Source organism: Xiphophorus maculatus, chromosome 17 (genome assembly GCF_002775205.1).
Source record: "Xiphophorus maculatus strain JP 163 A chromosome 17, X_maculatus-5.0-male, whole genome shotgun sequence".
In the NCBI taxonomy this organism is placed as follows: domain Eukaryota; kingdom Metazoa; phylum Chordata; class Actinopteri; order Cyprinodontiformes; family Poeciliidae; genus Xiphophorus; species Xiphophorus maculatus.
Window position 1 is genome coordinate 1201473 of NC_036459.1, and position 15889 is coordinate 1217361.

Below are 15889 nucleotides of genomic sequence, written 5' to 3' on the forward strand. Positions count from 1 at the left end.
GTGCAAAACTTCAAAAATACTTCATTAATCCTAAAGGAAAATTAAATGCATTCAACTCATTATCCAAGATTCTCCAAAGAGTTGTTATACATGCTAATTAGCAAGCGCTAACAGTATCTTTAATAATCTGATGTACTGTATGCCCATGTTTTTATATCGGTGCATCTAAACTCCGAATATTCCCATCACAACTTCTTAGAGGTCTGAACTGGAACAAAGTAACAAAAATTAGCCCAGAATTCAGGTTTATGACGCACCGCGCCTTTAATTTGTGTCCAACATGAAGTATCTTTGTATCATTTAAAAACTATTTCAATGCTCCATTAAATCAAACAACAAAAATTGTTTCGACTTATCTGTGTTTGGACATTTTAATAAGATAATTACTGTAAAACAACACGTGATATTTTTACCAAGTCGCCCATCCCTAATCTCAGAGTAGACAGCAGTAACAGCAGGTTTAATGAAAGCACAAAGCTGGCAGCAGCTACACAACTTTAACATTATAAAACACTTTATCAAGCTTCACAGTAAGTTTAAAACGGAAGATATGTGTAAGAAAAAGTAGATTTTAACAACAACTGACCTGATCTAGATCGGAAAAGGAAGCAGTCTTCCTGCCAACCAGCCTGAAGGCCAAAAATCACCAAGCAACCGAAAAACACGCGCAGAATACCCCGAACACCAAATCCGGCGTTACACCCCCCGAACCGAACCCCCACAGAGAGCCGTCCGAGCGGCGCAGCACCACCCCGGGAAGGCTCCACAAAGGAGGCGCAAACAGGCTCCACAGAGCCGAGAAAGGCGGCAGGAAAAGCCGCTTCTCCTGCCGCTGTCAACTCTCATCTGCGGGCTAAAAATAAACCTGACAGACAGCTAAGGAGACGCCCGGAGCTTCCCCCGGTTCGGCTGCTTCTGATCGGTAAGCTCTCCGAGCTTCTCCCCCTCCTCCCCCGGCTTCCACTTTAGGAGATTACGGATAAATTAACGAGCTGGAGCCCGGGGAGAGGCAGACTGCTGCGGCCAGGTCAGCTAGCAGACCTCCCAGCCTTTCCTGTCGGGAGTTCCCCGCCTTCCTGACTCCCGGAGGTTGGATCAAACCGAGGCGGAGTAAAAGTCCCGAGGCTGCCGCGATCAGAGGCCGCTACGCCGGGAACAGGCGCTATGCTTACCCGTCGGGAGGACCGAGGCTCCGGGCTTCTTGGTTAACATGGCGGCCGCTCCTCTCCTCTGGTCTCCACTGAGCAGGACACCTCCTCTTCCTCCATCTTCAGCTCCTCCTCTTCCTTCTGCTACTATGTCTCCTCCTCCTCCTTTAAATCACCCTTTCTTACCAGGGGCGCACCCAGAAGGTGCCCAGATGGGGCCCACTCAGAATCTTAGTGGAAAGCCATTACTATAATTTATTTATAATAAAGTTTGATTATGTTACTACAGTAAATAGATGTGTTATTAATTTGTTTTAGTAATTACATTTTTTTAAATGGTGGGATTGTGATATATATATGACATGTATGAGCATTAGGGCTATGCTAAAAGGAATTTTAAAATTAAATTATGAAAGTAAAGTTATAATATTATGACAATAAAGTCGTAGTAATTTTATGACTTCATTCTTCATTCAATAAAATCTTTTCAAATTACACAAACAGCATTTCTGCATTTTTAGTTTTCATTATTCCTTTTTATAACCGAGAAACAAAAAAAAAATTATTTATCTGTGGATAGTTTTCACATAAATTATAAAAAGACACAGTTTCAGACTTTTAGTTCTTTCAGTTGCACCAAATCTTTTTTGTACAATTTTTCCCTCTGGTTTTAAATTTTGTTTTTGGGTTTTTGCTCCTACTTTTTTTTTTTTTTAACTTTTAGACAGTTAATAGGATGTGTAACCATGGCAACAAGCCATTTCTTCCAACTGAGAGCAGCTAAATAACTTCTCTAAAGCTGAATGTGGTGGCTCAATGTTGTCTTTGCACTTTTTCTAATGCACTTTTTCCTTCCACTCAACATTCTAACGGACTCCTTGCATATAGCATTAATTGTTGGTTATTTGAGGAATAAAAAAAATCATTTTCTTGTTGGTTTCATTAGTCAACATTTCTTGGACTTCCTGAAGTACATAACTTATGTGCAATAAATATAATATGGGTTTCAGTTTTTGAATTTAATTACTGAAATAAATTAACTTTTTAATTATATTTAGATTTTTTTTAGATCCAATAATGTAACTAAATCAACAAATTTTAAATAAAATTTGAGATTATCACGATACTTTATGGGCATAACTCAGGTTTTTAATAGTTCTTTGTCTTAAATTTCTTCCTTTGTGAAATTTAAAAAGACATGGAGCTACTTGGCCTTATGAACAATTTAAAACACAATAAGATATATAAAATAGAAAATTAAGTAGTAAATTTCTGCCAAAAGTCTCAGACGTTTTCAAGAAAAAATCTTGGAAAGAGTTTGAAAAGTCACAAATTTTGATAGAAATAAAATCAGAAATTTTGAGGTTAAGCTCAGACATTTTCTAGAAAAAAAGGAAATTTCTGAGTTTGAAAACTCAAAAAATTTTCGAAAGTTGTTTTTCTAGAAAATTTCTGAGATTAACAAAAAAAATTCTAAGTTTCTGGTGGAAATTTACTCTGTCTTTTCAGTGACGCTAATACTGCGTTGTAAGAAAGCGCAGCCTATGTAAACACAGTGAATGTTTTGTTGGTTCAGTTGTATCTCTGATATTAGAAAACCGTAATTTTTTGACAGATTCCTGTCTGAATAATCAGGTTTGGATAAGAAAAGAGCCGCAGCTCATCTTAGTTAATCCAAAATATTTCCATTTGCTCCATATTTCTCCATTTGCTCTGTGTTTTGAACCAGTCCCTCATTGGTCTCATTTTCTCTCTGTTTGCTATTTCTTTGCATTTATTAATGAATTCTCTCTCTCTGATTCGTCAGTCCTCTCTGGGTTCAGACTCTGGGTCTGTCATAATTTGAAGTTTCTTTGTCGTCGTTTTCTCTCTTCGTTCTTACACATGAAGTGACGCCGCCGTGTAAAACGTGATCTCTTATCGTTTATATTTACATAACCTGAAATGACCCCGTTGGAAGACTGCTGGCATCATAAACGCAGACTTTGTCCCAAATCAACAAATCACCCGTTTTATGTTTTTGTTTTATTAGAAATAGAATAGAATAGAATAGAATTACTTTATTCATCCCAGCAGGGAAATTATTTCGCAGTTACAGCAGCATAGAGACAAGACACACAACAACCACCACTGAGTAGCAATTGTAGACAAAATAAAAATAAGAATAAAATATGACATGCTGTCAATATAAAAAGCAGCTTAGAGCAGTCCTTGCAAAGATTCAAAATGCAGAACAGAATGTATATGTAAATATAAACTACAGGTGATTTAGCAGCTTGTTGCATAATCTCGTGTCATTGTTTATCAATGTGGAAGAACTTTTAACCTCTCTTGCTTCAGTCTGATGTTCCTGTCACTACTTTACAATCAAACTGAGGTCTGGACTTTGAGTAGGCCGTTGCAGCAGCTTGATTTTTTTTTTTCGGTCTTTGTGTTGTCTTTTTGCTGTAGATAACTCAGTTTGGACTAGAATTTGAGCTGTAAATCAAGCCCAGATCATGACTCTTTCTCCACCATGCTTGACACCTAGTATGAGATGCTACGTTTCTCCAACTTGGTTTCTCTTTTTAGACACAAGAAGCCGTTTACAAACTAGACGTGTTCATTCTTTCCCCCAAATTTTCAGACAAAAACTTTATATTTAGCATGTTTAGGTGAAAATGAAGATGTGTAAAGATGCTGGACTCACCACGTGTGTCTCCGAGGATCTCCAGTTTTCTCCGCTCCGATTCCCAGGAGACTCCGAATGAATGTGAGGTGTCTGAAAGTTTCCATATGAGGGCATCGTCCCGTTACGCAGCGTTCTGTTGTTTATGGAGCTGCCTGGAGACCAATAACATGTTGACATCACAGACAAAGACACGGCGCTTCACATAACAACAGTGTGTGTGTGAGTGTGTGATCTCAGGTTTCTCAGCTTTTAGTTAAATTACAAAGAGAAGCAAACACACACACACACACACACACACACACACACACACACACTAGGGGTTGAACCAATTAGTCGACTAGTCGACTAGTCGACTCTAGGACGTCTCGCGAGTTTTTACATTTCATGTCGACTAGTCGCAGTCATGTGATTGCCGGTGGTGACAGCCTGTGCTGATCTGACAGCACAGTATACGTCACAAGACAGAAGAAAAATAAGTTAATACATTAGTTTAAATGATATGTAGATGGATGCATATTTGTGGTTTTACAGTGTTTTTAAAAGGAGATGGAGTTGCAGCTGCAGTCCACTACAAAACACGAGCCGTCTAAAACTCGCCCCCTTCCCGCTAAGGATGTCACTTAGCCGGCTCGCGAGTGTCTTTGTCACGACGATCTAACTAATACATTATGATGTTATGTTGCTGATTAAATAAAGATCTGTGGTAATGATAGCTGCTGATTAAATAAAAGCCTGTAGTTGGTAATGACAGTGTATACTTGTCTGACATATATATAGCCGTGAGTTCGGGCTAAGAATGACACTTCGTGCTTAGAAGTGTCATCAGATCAGCTGTCAGAAGTGTATGATACTCTGACAGCTGATCTGACAGAACACTGGCTATAAAATGGCGTCTTCAAAACAGATCGAGGACAAAACCCACATCTTGTCAAACAGGTAGAAATTACTGGGTCCTTGTATGACAATGTGCTCTTAGCGAACTCTTAGCGAAGAGAATATTGACAGCAAGTGAACTTTATTTACCCCCCCGCCCCCGCGCCACCTCTTTTTATTGTTTTTACATGCCATCTAAAAGATGTGCGTTTCCTTTTGAATGTTGGTTTCCCAGCAACTTATTATTTATCATAAACTATCCCGATGTTTTGTTGTTTCACTTGTTGTTGTTCTGTGTAAATGCCGTATTTTTCCGTGAAAACGGGTAATAAAGCCTGTACGTTACTCCAAAGCTTTGCGTCTTGCGTTGCTATGACGTCACAACGACTAGTCAACTCGACATCGACTCGACTTTTATCATGTTGACGTTGACTAGAAAATATCTTAAATCGTTCAATCTGCTGAGTCAGCAGAGCTTCCTGCCGCGCATCGGGCGGAGGAGAAGCAGGTGGTTTCGTTGAATTCAGCTGTAACCAAACGGGATCCGTTCATAACAAGTTCGGCTTGTGATGTTCCAAAAGCTCCATGTAGTCAGTGTGATAATTTGACTCCTATAGTAACTATCCAGAGATCATCAGCATCAGCCGGTGTTTAGAAAAAAAAAGTCAGACCCGACTTTGTGCAACAAACTTTTCCCCGCTGCTCACAAAGAATCTCCATAATAGACTTAGTAAAAGCAGGAGAAGGGGAGAGTGTGTGTGTGTGTGTGTGTGTGTGGTGGTGGGGGGCGGGGGGGGGTCAATATTTGCCGTGAAAATAGCTAATATAGCCTCCAAGTAGTTGTGAAGGGTTTTTGCGCTTACGTCACTATGACGTCACCGCGACTAGTCGACATCGACTCGACTATTATCATGATGTAGTCGACCTTAAAAAATATGTAGTCGTTCAACCCCTAACACACACACACATTGTTCTTCATATATGATGTCAATTCAAGCTCTGCTAGCTCTGAATTGTTCTAATTTCCACCTGATAATTTGGTCGAATCGGTTTGATTTTTCTAGCTGTTGTTGTTCTCTTTCTCACTTTACTGAGTCAACCTGTTCCCCTCCTCGCCTGTGGGGGCGCTGTACCCACTGAAGTTAAACAACACAAAACATCTGAGCGCAACTTCCTTCTTCACCAAATGGAAACAAAGATGGAGTAGAGTCAGATTTTAGCGGCTGGAGGATTTCTCTTTCATCTTTTACTGAAGATCACAAGTCATTTCTCTTGCTAGCGGGTTTGTTTTGGTTGCTTTTCCCAGAATGCCCTGCGCTGTAGTCTGCTTCCTGTTCTGGTCCAATTGATGCTCACATATGCATTTGAACCGCACCAGTTCGGTTCTTGGTTCAACTGAACTGAGAACTAAGTTTGTAGGCGGACCAGAATTCGCGTTTTTTGGTCCAATTATACGGTGGCCGACAGGTGCAAATGCGCAGCAAAAGAGAAAACATGCAAACAAAAAAGAAGACACCCCCGAATGAAATGCAGCAAATAAAAAGAGAGACGCAAACACCCCCGAATGAAATGCAGCAAACAAAAAGAGAGACGCAAACACCCCCGAATGAAATGCAGCAAACAAAAAGAGAGACGCAAACACCCCCGAATGAAATGCAGCAAACAAAAAGTGTTGAAAACGGAAGTGCTCCAGACCACTAGGGGGAGTCAAAGAAAATAGTATTCATTTCTATGGGACCAGATGCAAGATTCAGAGAAAGAAATTTGAAAGAAAGTAAAGGTATCTCTCTGAATCTTGCATCTGGAAAGTGTGATTATTGTGAGAAGTCTGAAACAATAGAGCATGTTATTTTAGAGTGTTGTAAGTATGAAGAAGAGAGAAGATGCATGCTGAGAGAGTGTGTAGGTATTAAAGAAAGGTTTAATTTAATAGAATTTTTGAGGAGAGATTTCGGGAGTAGACATATTCAAATAATTATTCGGTATCTTAAAAAAACAAAGCTATTTCATAGGATATGAGTAGAGCAAGTTGGGTGTGAATGTGTAAAGAATATCAAAGAGGGGTATATAAAGTTATAAGCAAGTTGGATAATATAAGCAGGTGTGTATGTGTGGGGGTATGTTTAATCAGGAGTTAATGGAGGGAAAAGGTAGAAAGTGAAAGTTTATAGACCATCTCGAACCACACTCCATACTGGCAAGTGGCGGTAATGCTACTGTAAGTTTGTTGCCAACCGCCAATAAATACCAAGAAGAAGAAGAAGAATCTTGCATCTGGTCCCATAGAAATGAATACTATTTTCTTTGACTCCCCCTAGTGGTCTGGAGCACTTCCGTTTTCAACACTTTTTGTTTGCTGCATTTCATTCGGGGGTGTTTGCGTCTCTCTTTTTATTTGCTGCATTTCATTCGGGGGTGTTTGCGTCTCTCTTTTTATTTGCTGCATTTCATTCGGGGGTGTCTTCTTTTTTGTTTGCATGTTTTCTCTTTTGCTGCGCATTTGCACCTGTCGGCCACCGTACAATTACGCATTCTCACCTCCCCTAATGAATTGGAGTTCGATTAAAGCGGACTAAACATGGCTGGTGTGAATACACCCAATTATTCCCTCTGGTTTCAGTTGCAATGCAGCCCGAAAGACATATTGCCTTACTTTTTTTTTTTTTTAACTTTTGCACAGATGTAACCATGGCAACAAGGTATTGTTTTTACAACAGGGAGCTTAGCATTTGAGATTAACATCTCAAAAGCTCAAATAATACCTGAACTATGACCCCAAATGTTGCCAAGGTTTTTAAGAGATGTAGAGAAGGAGCATCAATAGCATAGGAGCTATTAGCAACAATCTTCAGTCAGATGCATTGCAAGATTGACTGCTACTGGAGACCCTTCCTATCATGTCACATCGATTGAGTTACAATAACGTTTAATTTCCCTGAGGGATTAATAAAGCATTTTTGAAATTTAGTTAATTTTAAGGCATACATGTATTGAAATACTAACAATGCCACACTTTATATTAAAATATCTTAAATGATCCCCAAAACTGTTTATATTTGGACCAAGATGCAGATCTTAAACTCAAAAAGATTTTATTACATTATATGTCCAGGTGTGATTTAGAAACATCTCTGCTGCCATCTAGCGGATGATCCGGTTTCTGCTCTCTGCAAACAGGCACCCTCTGGAAATGGCGGCGGGACGGGGCGAGTTTTTTCGAAGCTTTTTGGAGGGTTTGCAGCGGCAGCCTGCCCAACGGGTTCCGGAGACGGGACAACCGAACCGAGGCAGAGGTAGTTCGCGACCCGGGGGAAGGTTTCCCGGTCAGGGGAGAGGATTTTCAGGCCAAAGGAGGAAGGAGGGACAGAGGAAAGTTTCTACTCGAAGCTCGGTTAGCGAGACTGAAGCTAGGTGTCGTTTCTTTATGGTTCCTTAAATGTCTTTATTTATACGAATTTTGATAGATTTATTTTTAATTGCTTTGTTTTTCAGTTCTGATAGTGGACCGCCAAAAAAAGGCTCCCATAGAAAATCATCTCCATGCAAGCTAAACCTACTGGAAAGGTGAGCTAATTAAAGAAGCCACAATATCCGCTGTATTTAAACAAACTCTTCTCTGATTGGTCCTAATGTTGAGAACGAGCCCTGTCATTGGTTGGTTTGTGAAGTGAAGCCTGGTCTGATTTGCTGAGTTATTGTTGGAGTTTTATGTACTGATGAAGCGTTTGGCACTCGAATTAGCCTAAACATGTTAATAAAAACGTTATTAAACTCCAAATTAAAAGGAAAAAACATTATCAGCAGTCTTTTGCACCTGACAGTTCTTATTGTGTATGTTTTCCATAGAATAATATGGCACTTCAATGTCTAGTACATGGGATTTGTAAGGATATAATAAAAAATACAGAAGAGGGTTACAACTAACTAAAAAAACAAATTCTCACCTTAATCCCGGAATTCTGAAAAAGGTGTTAATCCTGAGATTAAAATCAGAATTTTGAGACTGAAATCAAAAGAAAAGTCAGAATTTTAAAATTAAAGTCAGAATCCTGAGATGAAAATCAAAATTCTTAAATTAGGCAGAATTTTCTGATTTAAATTAGACATTTTTCTTTCAGTGGCCTTAATCCTCTTCTGTAAGAAAGGCTGATGGTTGCTAATGAGGGATGATGATGATGTAGCACGTGAAGGCTAATAGCTTCCAACAAAAATGTAAATATAAAAGAATAGATAAAGTGATTAAAAAATAGTAAACGGAGCATGGAGTTGTCCCTAAACTTATATTTCTTAGAAAAAGTTGCCATTTTCTCCAGTCTTCCCTCGGAGATCCTGGTGAAGATCCTGTCCTACCTGGACCCGTCCTCGTTGTTCTGCCTCAGCCACGTGAGCAGACTCCTCCATCGGCTCTCCAATGACGAGTGAGTCCAAGCAGACCGTTTGGTCAGGTTCATGACCAAACGGAGTCTGAAAGTCCCTCTCCCTCTGGATTTTTGTCACTGCAGCGTCTTGTGGCAGAGGATTTACACGTCGGAGTTCGGCAGTCGGAACTGGAAGCTGAAGACATCGGAGAAGTGCGTGGAGGGGGAGGATTGTTTGACGAGCCGCTGGAAGAGGTTGTACTTTAAATCGATGGCCGGGCAGGAGTTGATCAAGTGGAGGAAACCCCTGAAAGACATCAGTCCGTACACCGGCCTGCCCCGGCAGACGGAGTGGGCCCTCAGGTCAGGGAGGGTGGTTGGAAAAAAGTCAGGACTTCTTAGAATTTTTGCTGAATATATTTATGCCACACTTTTCAGATATTGTAAAAGTAAACAGCCAAGTGTAATTTTTCTTGCACTGCTCTTTTTTTCCTGGTTTGTCTTATATGACAAAATGCAATGTATTTTGCAGAGTCAGCATTGTGAGTTTAGACAAACATGTTCCATGTTTGGTGAGAAGAACTAAGAGAGAAAAGTTGTTTCCGTTTAAACGTTGTATTTATTCCAGCTGTGTGTCTCAGAAGCCTGAATGTGAGCTGGGAGCTGACGCTGTGCGAGCGTTTGGGTCAGGAGCACACGCTGGAGCAGAGCCAGGCGCACTTCTTTGAGTCGTCTGTGATTGTTCACTGGAGCGATGGAATCCACATGAAGTTTCATCACATCACCACTATTCAGCTGCACGGAGTCAGGAAGGAGCCCCAGAGCAGCATCAAAACCACGAAGTAAGATCCAGTGCTCTCCTGCTGTCCTGGCTTGATACTCAGGAGGAGATGGGAATGTCCCGTCAGCTCCCAAAACGACCAAAGAGGGAAAAAAACCTTGTAAAAGCTCACACTGGGTCAGCTAACAAGCTAACTTGTGCTCCACTCGACCTTCCTTAGGTCTGAGGGAGGGTTAAAACTAAAATGGCTGCCAGCGGTCATTTTGACTGCGGCATTCAAACTTCACTTAATTCCCCTTTCAAGGTTACAACAAAGATGATGTTTAATTTAACTAGCTTAATAATGTTTTTAAAAACAAAATAAGACCAAAATACACCATTTTTATTTAATATGTGGTTTAAGCTTTTGCCTGTATCGGACATCATCATCAAACTATTACAAGAAATATAGAAGAGCAACTTTTGTCAATCAATTTGTCTAATAAATCTAATAAATATGTATCACAATAAATCAACAACTTTAGCTTACTGTATCACATAAGCAAATTTAAAACATAAATTTTTAAATTGCATAAAAATATCTGAAATAGATGATAATCAAGGAGTATGAGATAAAGTAACAGAACACAAAGTAGATCTCAAAAGTTAGTAAAAAGAAGTATGAAAGCAAGAAAATATTATTCTACCTATTTACTTACAGCTTTGACACATTGGAGCCTTTATTTTATTTGGTCAAAATGAAATAAGGCGTCTGCTGCAGCTTTCAGAGATTTTAATTTTTGTTGTCGTGTCTGCAAATTTTACTGGATGACAAATTTTCCCAGAAGTTTCTGCGATAAATGACAATATTTCTGTTTTGAGACCATTTTCAATTAATATAATGGTAATGGCATAATGACTCCGAGCTCAATAAACTTTAAACTCTAATGTAATTTAAGGCTGGAACTAATAGAAACAAGAAATTAAATTAATTATGAACTCTGTGTGAAAAAAATATCCTTAAAAAAAGGAGCCAGTTGAGATCAAAACATCAGACTGAAGACTTGTATCATCAAGTTTTTGTTAGAAAGAGAGAGAAAAGAGACACATGATAACTGGAAATTATTGAGAACTTTTGAAAATTTATTATACAGTTTATTAATTTATTGATAATTCCTGGAAGTTCCAGTTTGTTATTAAGCCCAACAGCAGATAATTTTAATGAAAATTCACACAGTTTTAGGAAAAGTCAGGAAGCAGCAAGGCTTTAACTTCCATCAAATATAAATACAAACATAAACACACAAATAGCCATGACAGTCAAAATGACCTCCTGGTTGTTCTAGCATTAAAGGGGGATTATTAATCTATATTTGTTCAGTAAGTACCATTTGTACCATTTTGTCCTCAAAGTCTCATTCTGTGTTTGAAAAGCCGAACATTTCCTGCTCTTCCTCCTCCAGACCCAACTGGCGCTCCCTGATCTTAAAGCTGGACACAGGAAGTCCGTTTCTTGTCATCGGCAAAGACAAACTGATCAAGATGTTGCTTCTGCAGCCGGGGGTCATCTTTGGAGTCTGGAGGGTAAACAGGGAATCGATGGGCCCCATCAGGGCTGAACCTGGATGCTTCAGCTCCTTAACGTCTGAATGTTTGTAGGGAAAGAACCAGGTGGCCTTCATCATGATCAGCCTTCACTTCCACAAGCTGGTGGAGAAAAGTCTGCTGGGCTCTCCAGCCTGGTGAGTCTCCTCCTCATTACTGGGCCTCTGCTTTTCTCTCTGCTTGGTTTATTCTCACTCAGTTTTCACTGTCAGACAAAGAAAGTAAGTGGAGAGAAAAACTAGATTTAGCAGATCAATAACAGTGCATTAGTGACGACTTAATTACTTAATCAATTTTTAAAACCCAGCTGGTTGTTTTGTTAGGTGAACTGACTGCACCATGTTTCCCAACTTAAACATTTCAAACTGATTTTGGTCTCAACTGCATCGTGATTTTGATCAAAATGAAGTAAGAACTCCATCTGCTGGACGCAGTGCGTCACTGCTGCTGATTTCTTTCAATCAGCCGCTGATTGGTGCGAATTATTAGTCTTTATTTCTGCACAGCTTTAAAAAAACTGAAATTTAATCATTTTAATTTTAGGCATTAAAATATAAAATGTTTTAAATTTATTCATAATGTCATTTATTTCTTCTGATAGCACTGATTTATTGAAACTGCACCAATTAATCACCCAATCGACTGATTTATCCTCTATCAGGTCTTATTAGTGATTGGCAAAACATGAAAAATATATTTTTATAAAATGCATTAAAATGAAGACCTTCCAGCATTTTCAGTCTATAAATGTCAACCAACAGCATTTCTTTTGATGCCATTTTTACAGGTTAATTAAATGTGATAAAGCTTTGGGGAAAATATTTTGACATATAATTTTATTTCCTGTAATGTTTAAAACTTGCCTTTGTTTAAAAACCTGCAGAAACAATTTTCTTTTATTTGTTGTTTTCCTTAGAATAGGAAAAATGTAATAGATGTTAGATATTAGATACTAGATATTTGTATCTGTCCACATTTTGACATGAAAACAGAGACTTTAGCTGTTTCTATCAATAAACCTCTATAACAAGAACTAAATGTTGACTTTGGGTAACTTTGTTTTTTAAGTCTAAAAGGACATTCTCAATCTCAACAAAATCATATTATTTTGCCTAGGTTTTTTTAGTAAGTGAAAGGTAGAAAATCACAGAGCTCTTTTTGTCCCTCCTTGCAGCCCGTACTCTGAGCCCGTGGAGCTTCCCCCTGTGGACGATGTGGACCCCGAGCTGGGTCTTCACGGCTACAGTTTGCACTTCGTCCTTCACAACACCGGCACTGTGATCATGTCGGGACGCTTCCAGCAGCTGTTTTGCCACAAAGGTGATCAAAATACAAAAGCTGAAAGATTTTCACAATTTTCCGTTCCGTATTTTGTTGACTGAAATGTCAAGAAAATCCAGGATTAATATCTTAAATCAGCAAAGTCCAAACCTTTTGCAAAAAACAACAAAAAAACCCAACCTAAAATCAAGCAAATAAAGTAGCCATATTTTTTATTGTACATCAAAAACTTGAAAGCAATTTTTACGACGGTGTATTAGGTCCATTGTAGAAAGACAAAAATAATTACATTTCTGCAAAAAAAACCTCAGAAATTTAGTGATTAATCTGAAAAATCTTTCAAATTTCCAAATTTTGTGAACATTTTTGATATGAATCTAAAAATCATGTTTTCTTTTTTCGCAAATTTCTGAGATTTCCTACAAAAATATATTACTTACTTCTACTTTAACTTTGCATGTTTTCAGTTTCTTTTGGACTCAATTGAATACATTTATTTTCAGTAACAGTATAAGGATTTGGGTCGCTTTCTCTCACAATATTATCTATATTTAACCTAGTTTAAGACAGAATTAAACTGGTTCAGGTGCAGCAAAGTCGGCTTTTCAGTAAAAGCCTCCTGGTTTTACCTTTTAATAAAACTTGGTCATAAAAAGACAAATACTTTGTGTTATACTTCACATTTTCTTGTATAATAAAATCATGTTGCTAACAATTTTTGCCCTGATTACAAATTCAAAGTCTCCATCTGGATCTACGGGCCAAATTTATATCATTTTTTAATTGCAGTTGGGGGGCCGCATAAAATCAGTCCAAGGACCACAAATGGCCCCCGCTCCTCACTTTAGACACCCTGTCTTAGATGTTTTGTAAATGTTTGACTGTAGATTTAAAAGCATCCTAAATGATTTGTTTTCATCCCGTTTCTCTCGGTTCTGATTGGCGGAGGTCAGCTCAGATTCAGCACGGCCTGGTGAAGCTCAAGGTCATCCAGAGGTCAAATCTGTCTCAGCACAGATCGCTATCTGGCAGCATCAGACTTCCCTGGAGACATGAGGACGTGAAAGGAGCAGTGGAGGTAAAAACAAAACGACATTTTTTAAGCAGATACTCTGCCGCCACAAGGTGGCAGTAATGTGCCACTTTTCAAACTTTTTGGGTTTTATTTAATTTAAATTAGAAAAATTTAAGTTAAATTTTGAGTCATTTAACATGATTCCTGTCACGACTCTGTGTTGCTACAAATATCTGCTGTTCGTTTTTGACATCTCGACCTTCAGACACGTCGAGATGTGAATTTACAGTCTCAGTTTGTTACGATGTTTCACTCCTTTGCAGCTCTGGCAGCTTAAACTCTTCTAGGAAGGTTTAGGAGTGTTTATGGCACAGGTGTCAAACTCCAGTCCTCGAGGGCCGCAGTCCTGCAGTTTTTAGATGTGCCACAGCTACAAAACACTGAAATGAAACGGCTTAATTACCTCCTCCTTGTGTAGATCAGTTCTCCAGAGCCTTAATGACCTAATTATTCTATTCAGGTGTGGTGCAGCAGAGGCACATCTAAAAGTTGCAGGACTGTGGCCCTCGAGGACTGGAGTTTGACACCCCTGGTTTATGGTGAAGACGTTCATTTGTGAGGTCAGACACTGATGTTGGATGAGAAGGTATGACTCAGTCTCAACCCACTGTGAGGTCATTTCCTTCCACACCAAACCTGACCATTCATGTCGTTATAAAACCTGAGCGGAGTCGATTTCCACCAACATCCTTCAAATCTAACCAGAATGGTGTTGATGGTTTCTGCAAACTTTTAATATCATTGAAATGAAGACATGCCTTCCCAAGCTGTTCCTAAGCTACTCAGGGATTTGTCTTGATTTGCTGAAGCATTAACAGTTCCTGGATTTTATGAGTCTGTGGATGTTGGTGAATATTTTTGACACTGTAGTCGGGTCTTTCTCAAACTGGTCCCCTGGTCTGTTGGCGCCCCCTACCTGTCCGTGAGGTCCTGTGAGGTTCTGTGAGCTCAAAGTGTGACGCTACAGTTAGCTTACCAAAGGATTGTGTTTAAAAATAATGATGGAAGGCTGGCTGAAGACCAGGTCACTAAAAAGAAAACCTGAAGATACTGGTGGAAAGTTTCTCAGGGTGAGTTAATATACGATATTAACGATATTAATATACATATCATCATAAACCTCGATCTGCTGGTGATGAAGCAGTGAGCAGCGCTGCGCCCCACGCTGACTAACTGCATCTTAATACCTACAATAAAATGATTTATGTTGGGCTGTCGACTGGCTGAAAGAAAATATTTGCTTAAGCCAAAGCAACTCAAGTCTGTTTTCCTTTTTTTATGCTTTGAAATTATAAATAGCCCTAATACTTTATTAGTGCACCCAACACTTGTATTAAATAAATATTTTGGTTTTAATGTGTTTTCCATCATTGGAAAGCTTAGAGTAGGTACTCTCATAATCTGTGAATAACTCAAACGCCTCCAGTAGTAGTTATGAGACTAATATTTTCATTTCAGGTGGTATATATTAAGATGTTGTGTTATTGTGGGGCCAATTTCAGGTTTAGTGAGTGTGTGTTAAATGGGGTAAGTAGTTCACGGCCTGAAGAAGTTTGGGAAAGGTTCTGTTTGAGGAGTCCAGTTCTGATGTTTCTCTGTTGCGTTTTGCGTAGAACTGCTGCATCATGAGCCTGACTCTGCTGGATGAGTTCCAGAAACCGTTCTGGTGCGTCAGCACGCCCATCCACATCACCATGGCCAAGACGGCCATATCCTGCGACTACAGCGGCCACGACTTCCAGATGCTGTACAGGAACGCGGACGGTGAGGTGAAGATGCTGCTGGTGTGGCTGGAGGAGCAGAAGCAGTTCTTCCTCATCGGCCTCACCGTCTGCCTTCCTGTCGCCAAAGTCAACAAGCGATTCAACAGGGAGTACTGAAGCTGGGCATCAGGGCGTTTCACGCAGAGTTGTTGGTTCCCATCTACAGGTTTGGTTTCTGTTATTATTGTTAGGATAGATGGACTTGTTTAAAAACTCGTTTCTGAATTTAATGTGAATTTTTCCAAAGGGTTTCAGATTAATTGGTTTTTAGGTTAGAGGAAAAACATGTTTTTTTTTACTTTCCGGTGCCAAACAGATCCAACATTAAGGTTCCTGTTGGAAATGTGCATGATTG

At 39.3% G+C, this 15889-nt stretch overlaps 2 protein-coding genes across 3 annotated transcripts in view; one reads left to right on the forward strand and one right to left on the reverse strand.

The window, feature by feature from the left end:
- dyrk2 (dual specificity tyrosine phosphorylation regulated kinase 2) overlaps positions 1 to 3878 on the reverse strand; it is a 25102-nt gene extending 21224 nt beyond the window's left edge. Inside the window, exon 1 of one of the 2 annotated variants that reach the window (XM_023350024.1) lies at positions 3838 to 3878. Coding sequence is in view for 1 of the 2 variants with exons in the window: in XM_023350023.1 (XP_023205791.1) it covers positions 1173 to 1212 (40 nt within the window). In the remaining variant the exon portion in view is untranslated. Of the gene's footprint in view, positions 1 to 1172; positions 1417 to 3837 lie in introns of those variants that run through there. The other variant, XM_023350023.1, reaches the window with a different exon arrangement.
- LOC102225381 (F-box only protein 15-like) lies at positions 840 to 15875 on the forward strand. Its single transcript, XM_014472960.2, has 11 exons — positions 840 to 922; positions 7870 to 8103; positions 8185 to 8256; positions 9006 to 9110; positions 9195 to 9413; positions 9692 to 9892; positions 11274 to 11394; positions 11470 to 11552; positions 12590 to 12735; positions 13650 to 13774; positions 15385 to 15875. Exons 2-11 carry the CDS (start codon positions 7883 to 7885, stop codon positions 15649 to 15651), a joined length of 1560 nt encoding a protein of 519 aa, XP_014328446.1. The 5' UTR covers positions 840 to 922; positions 7870 to 7882; the 3' UTR covers positions 15652 to 15875.
- Positions 15876 to 15889: the final 14 nt, after the last annotated feature.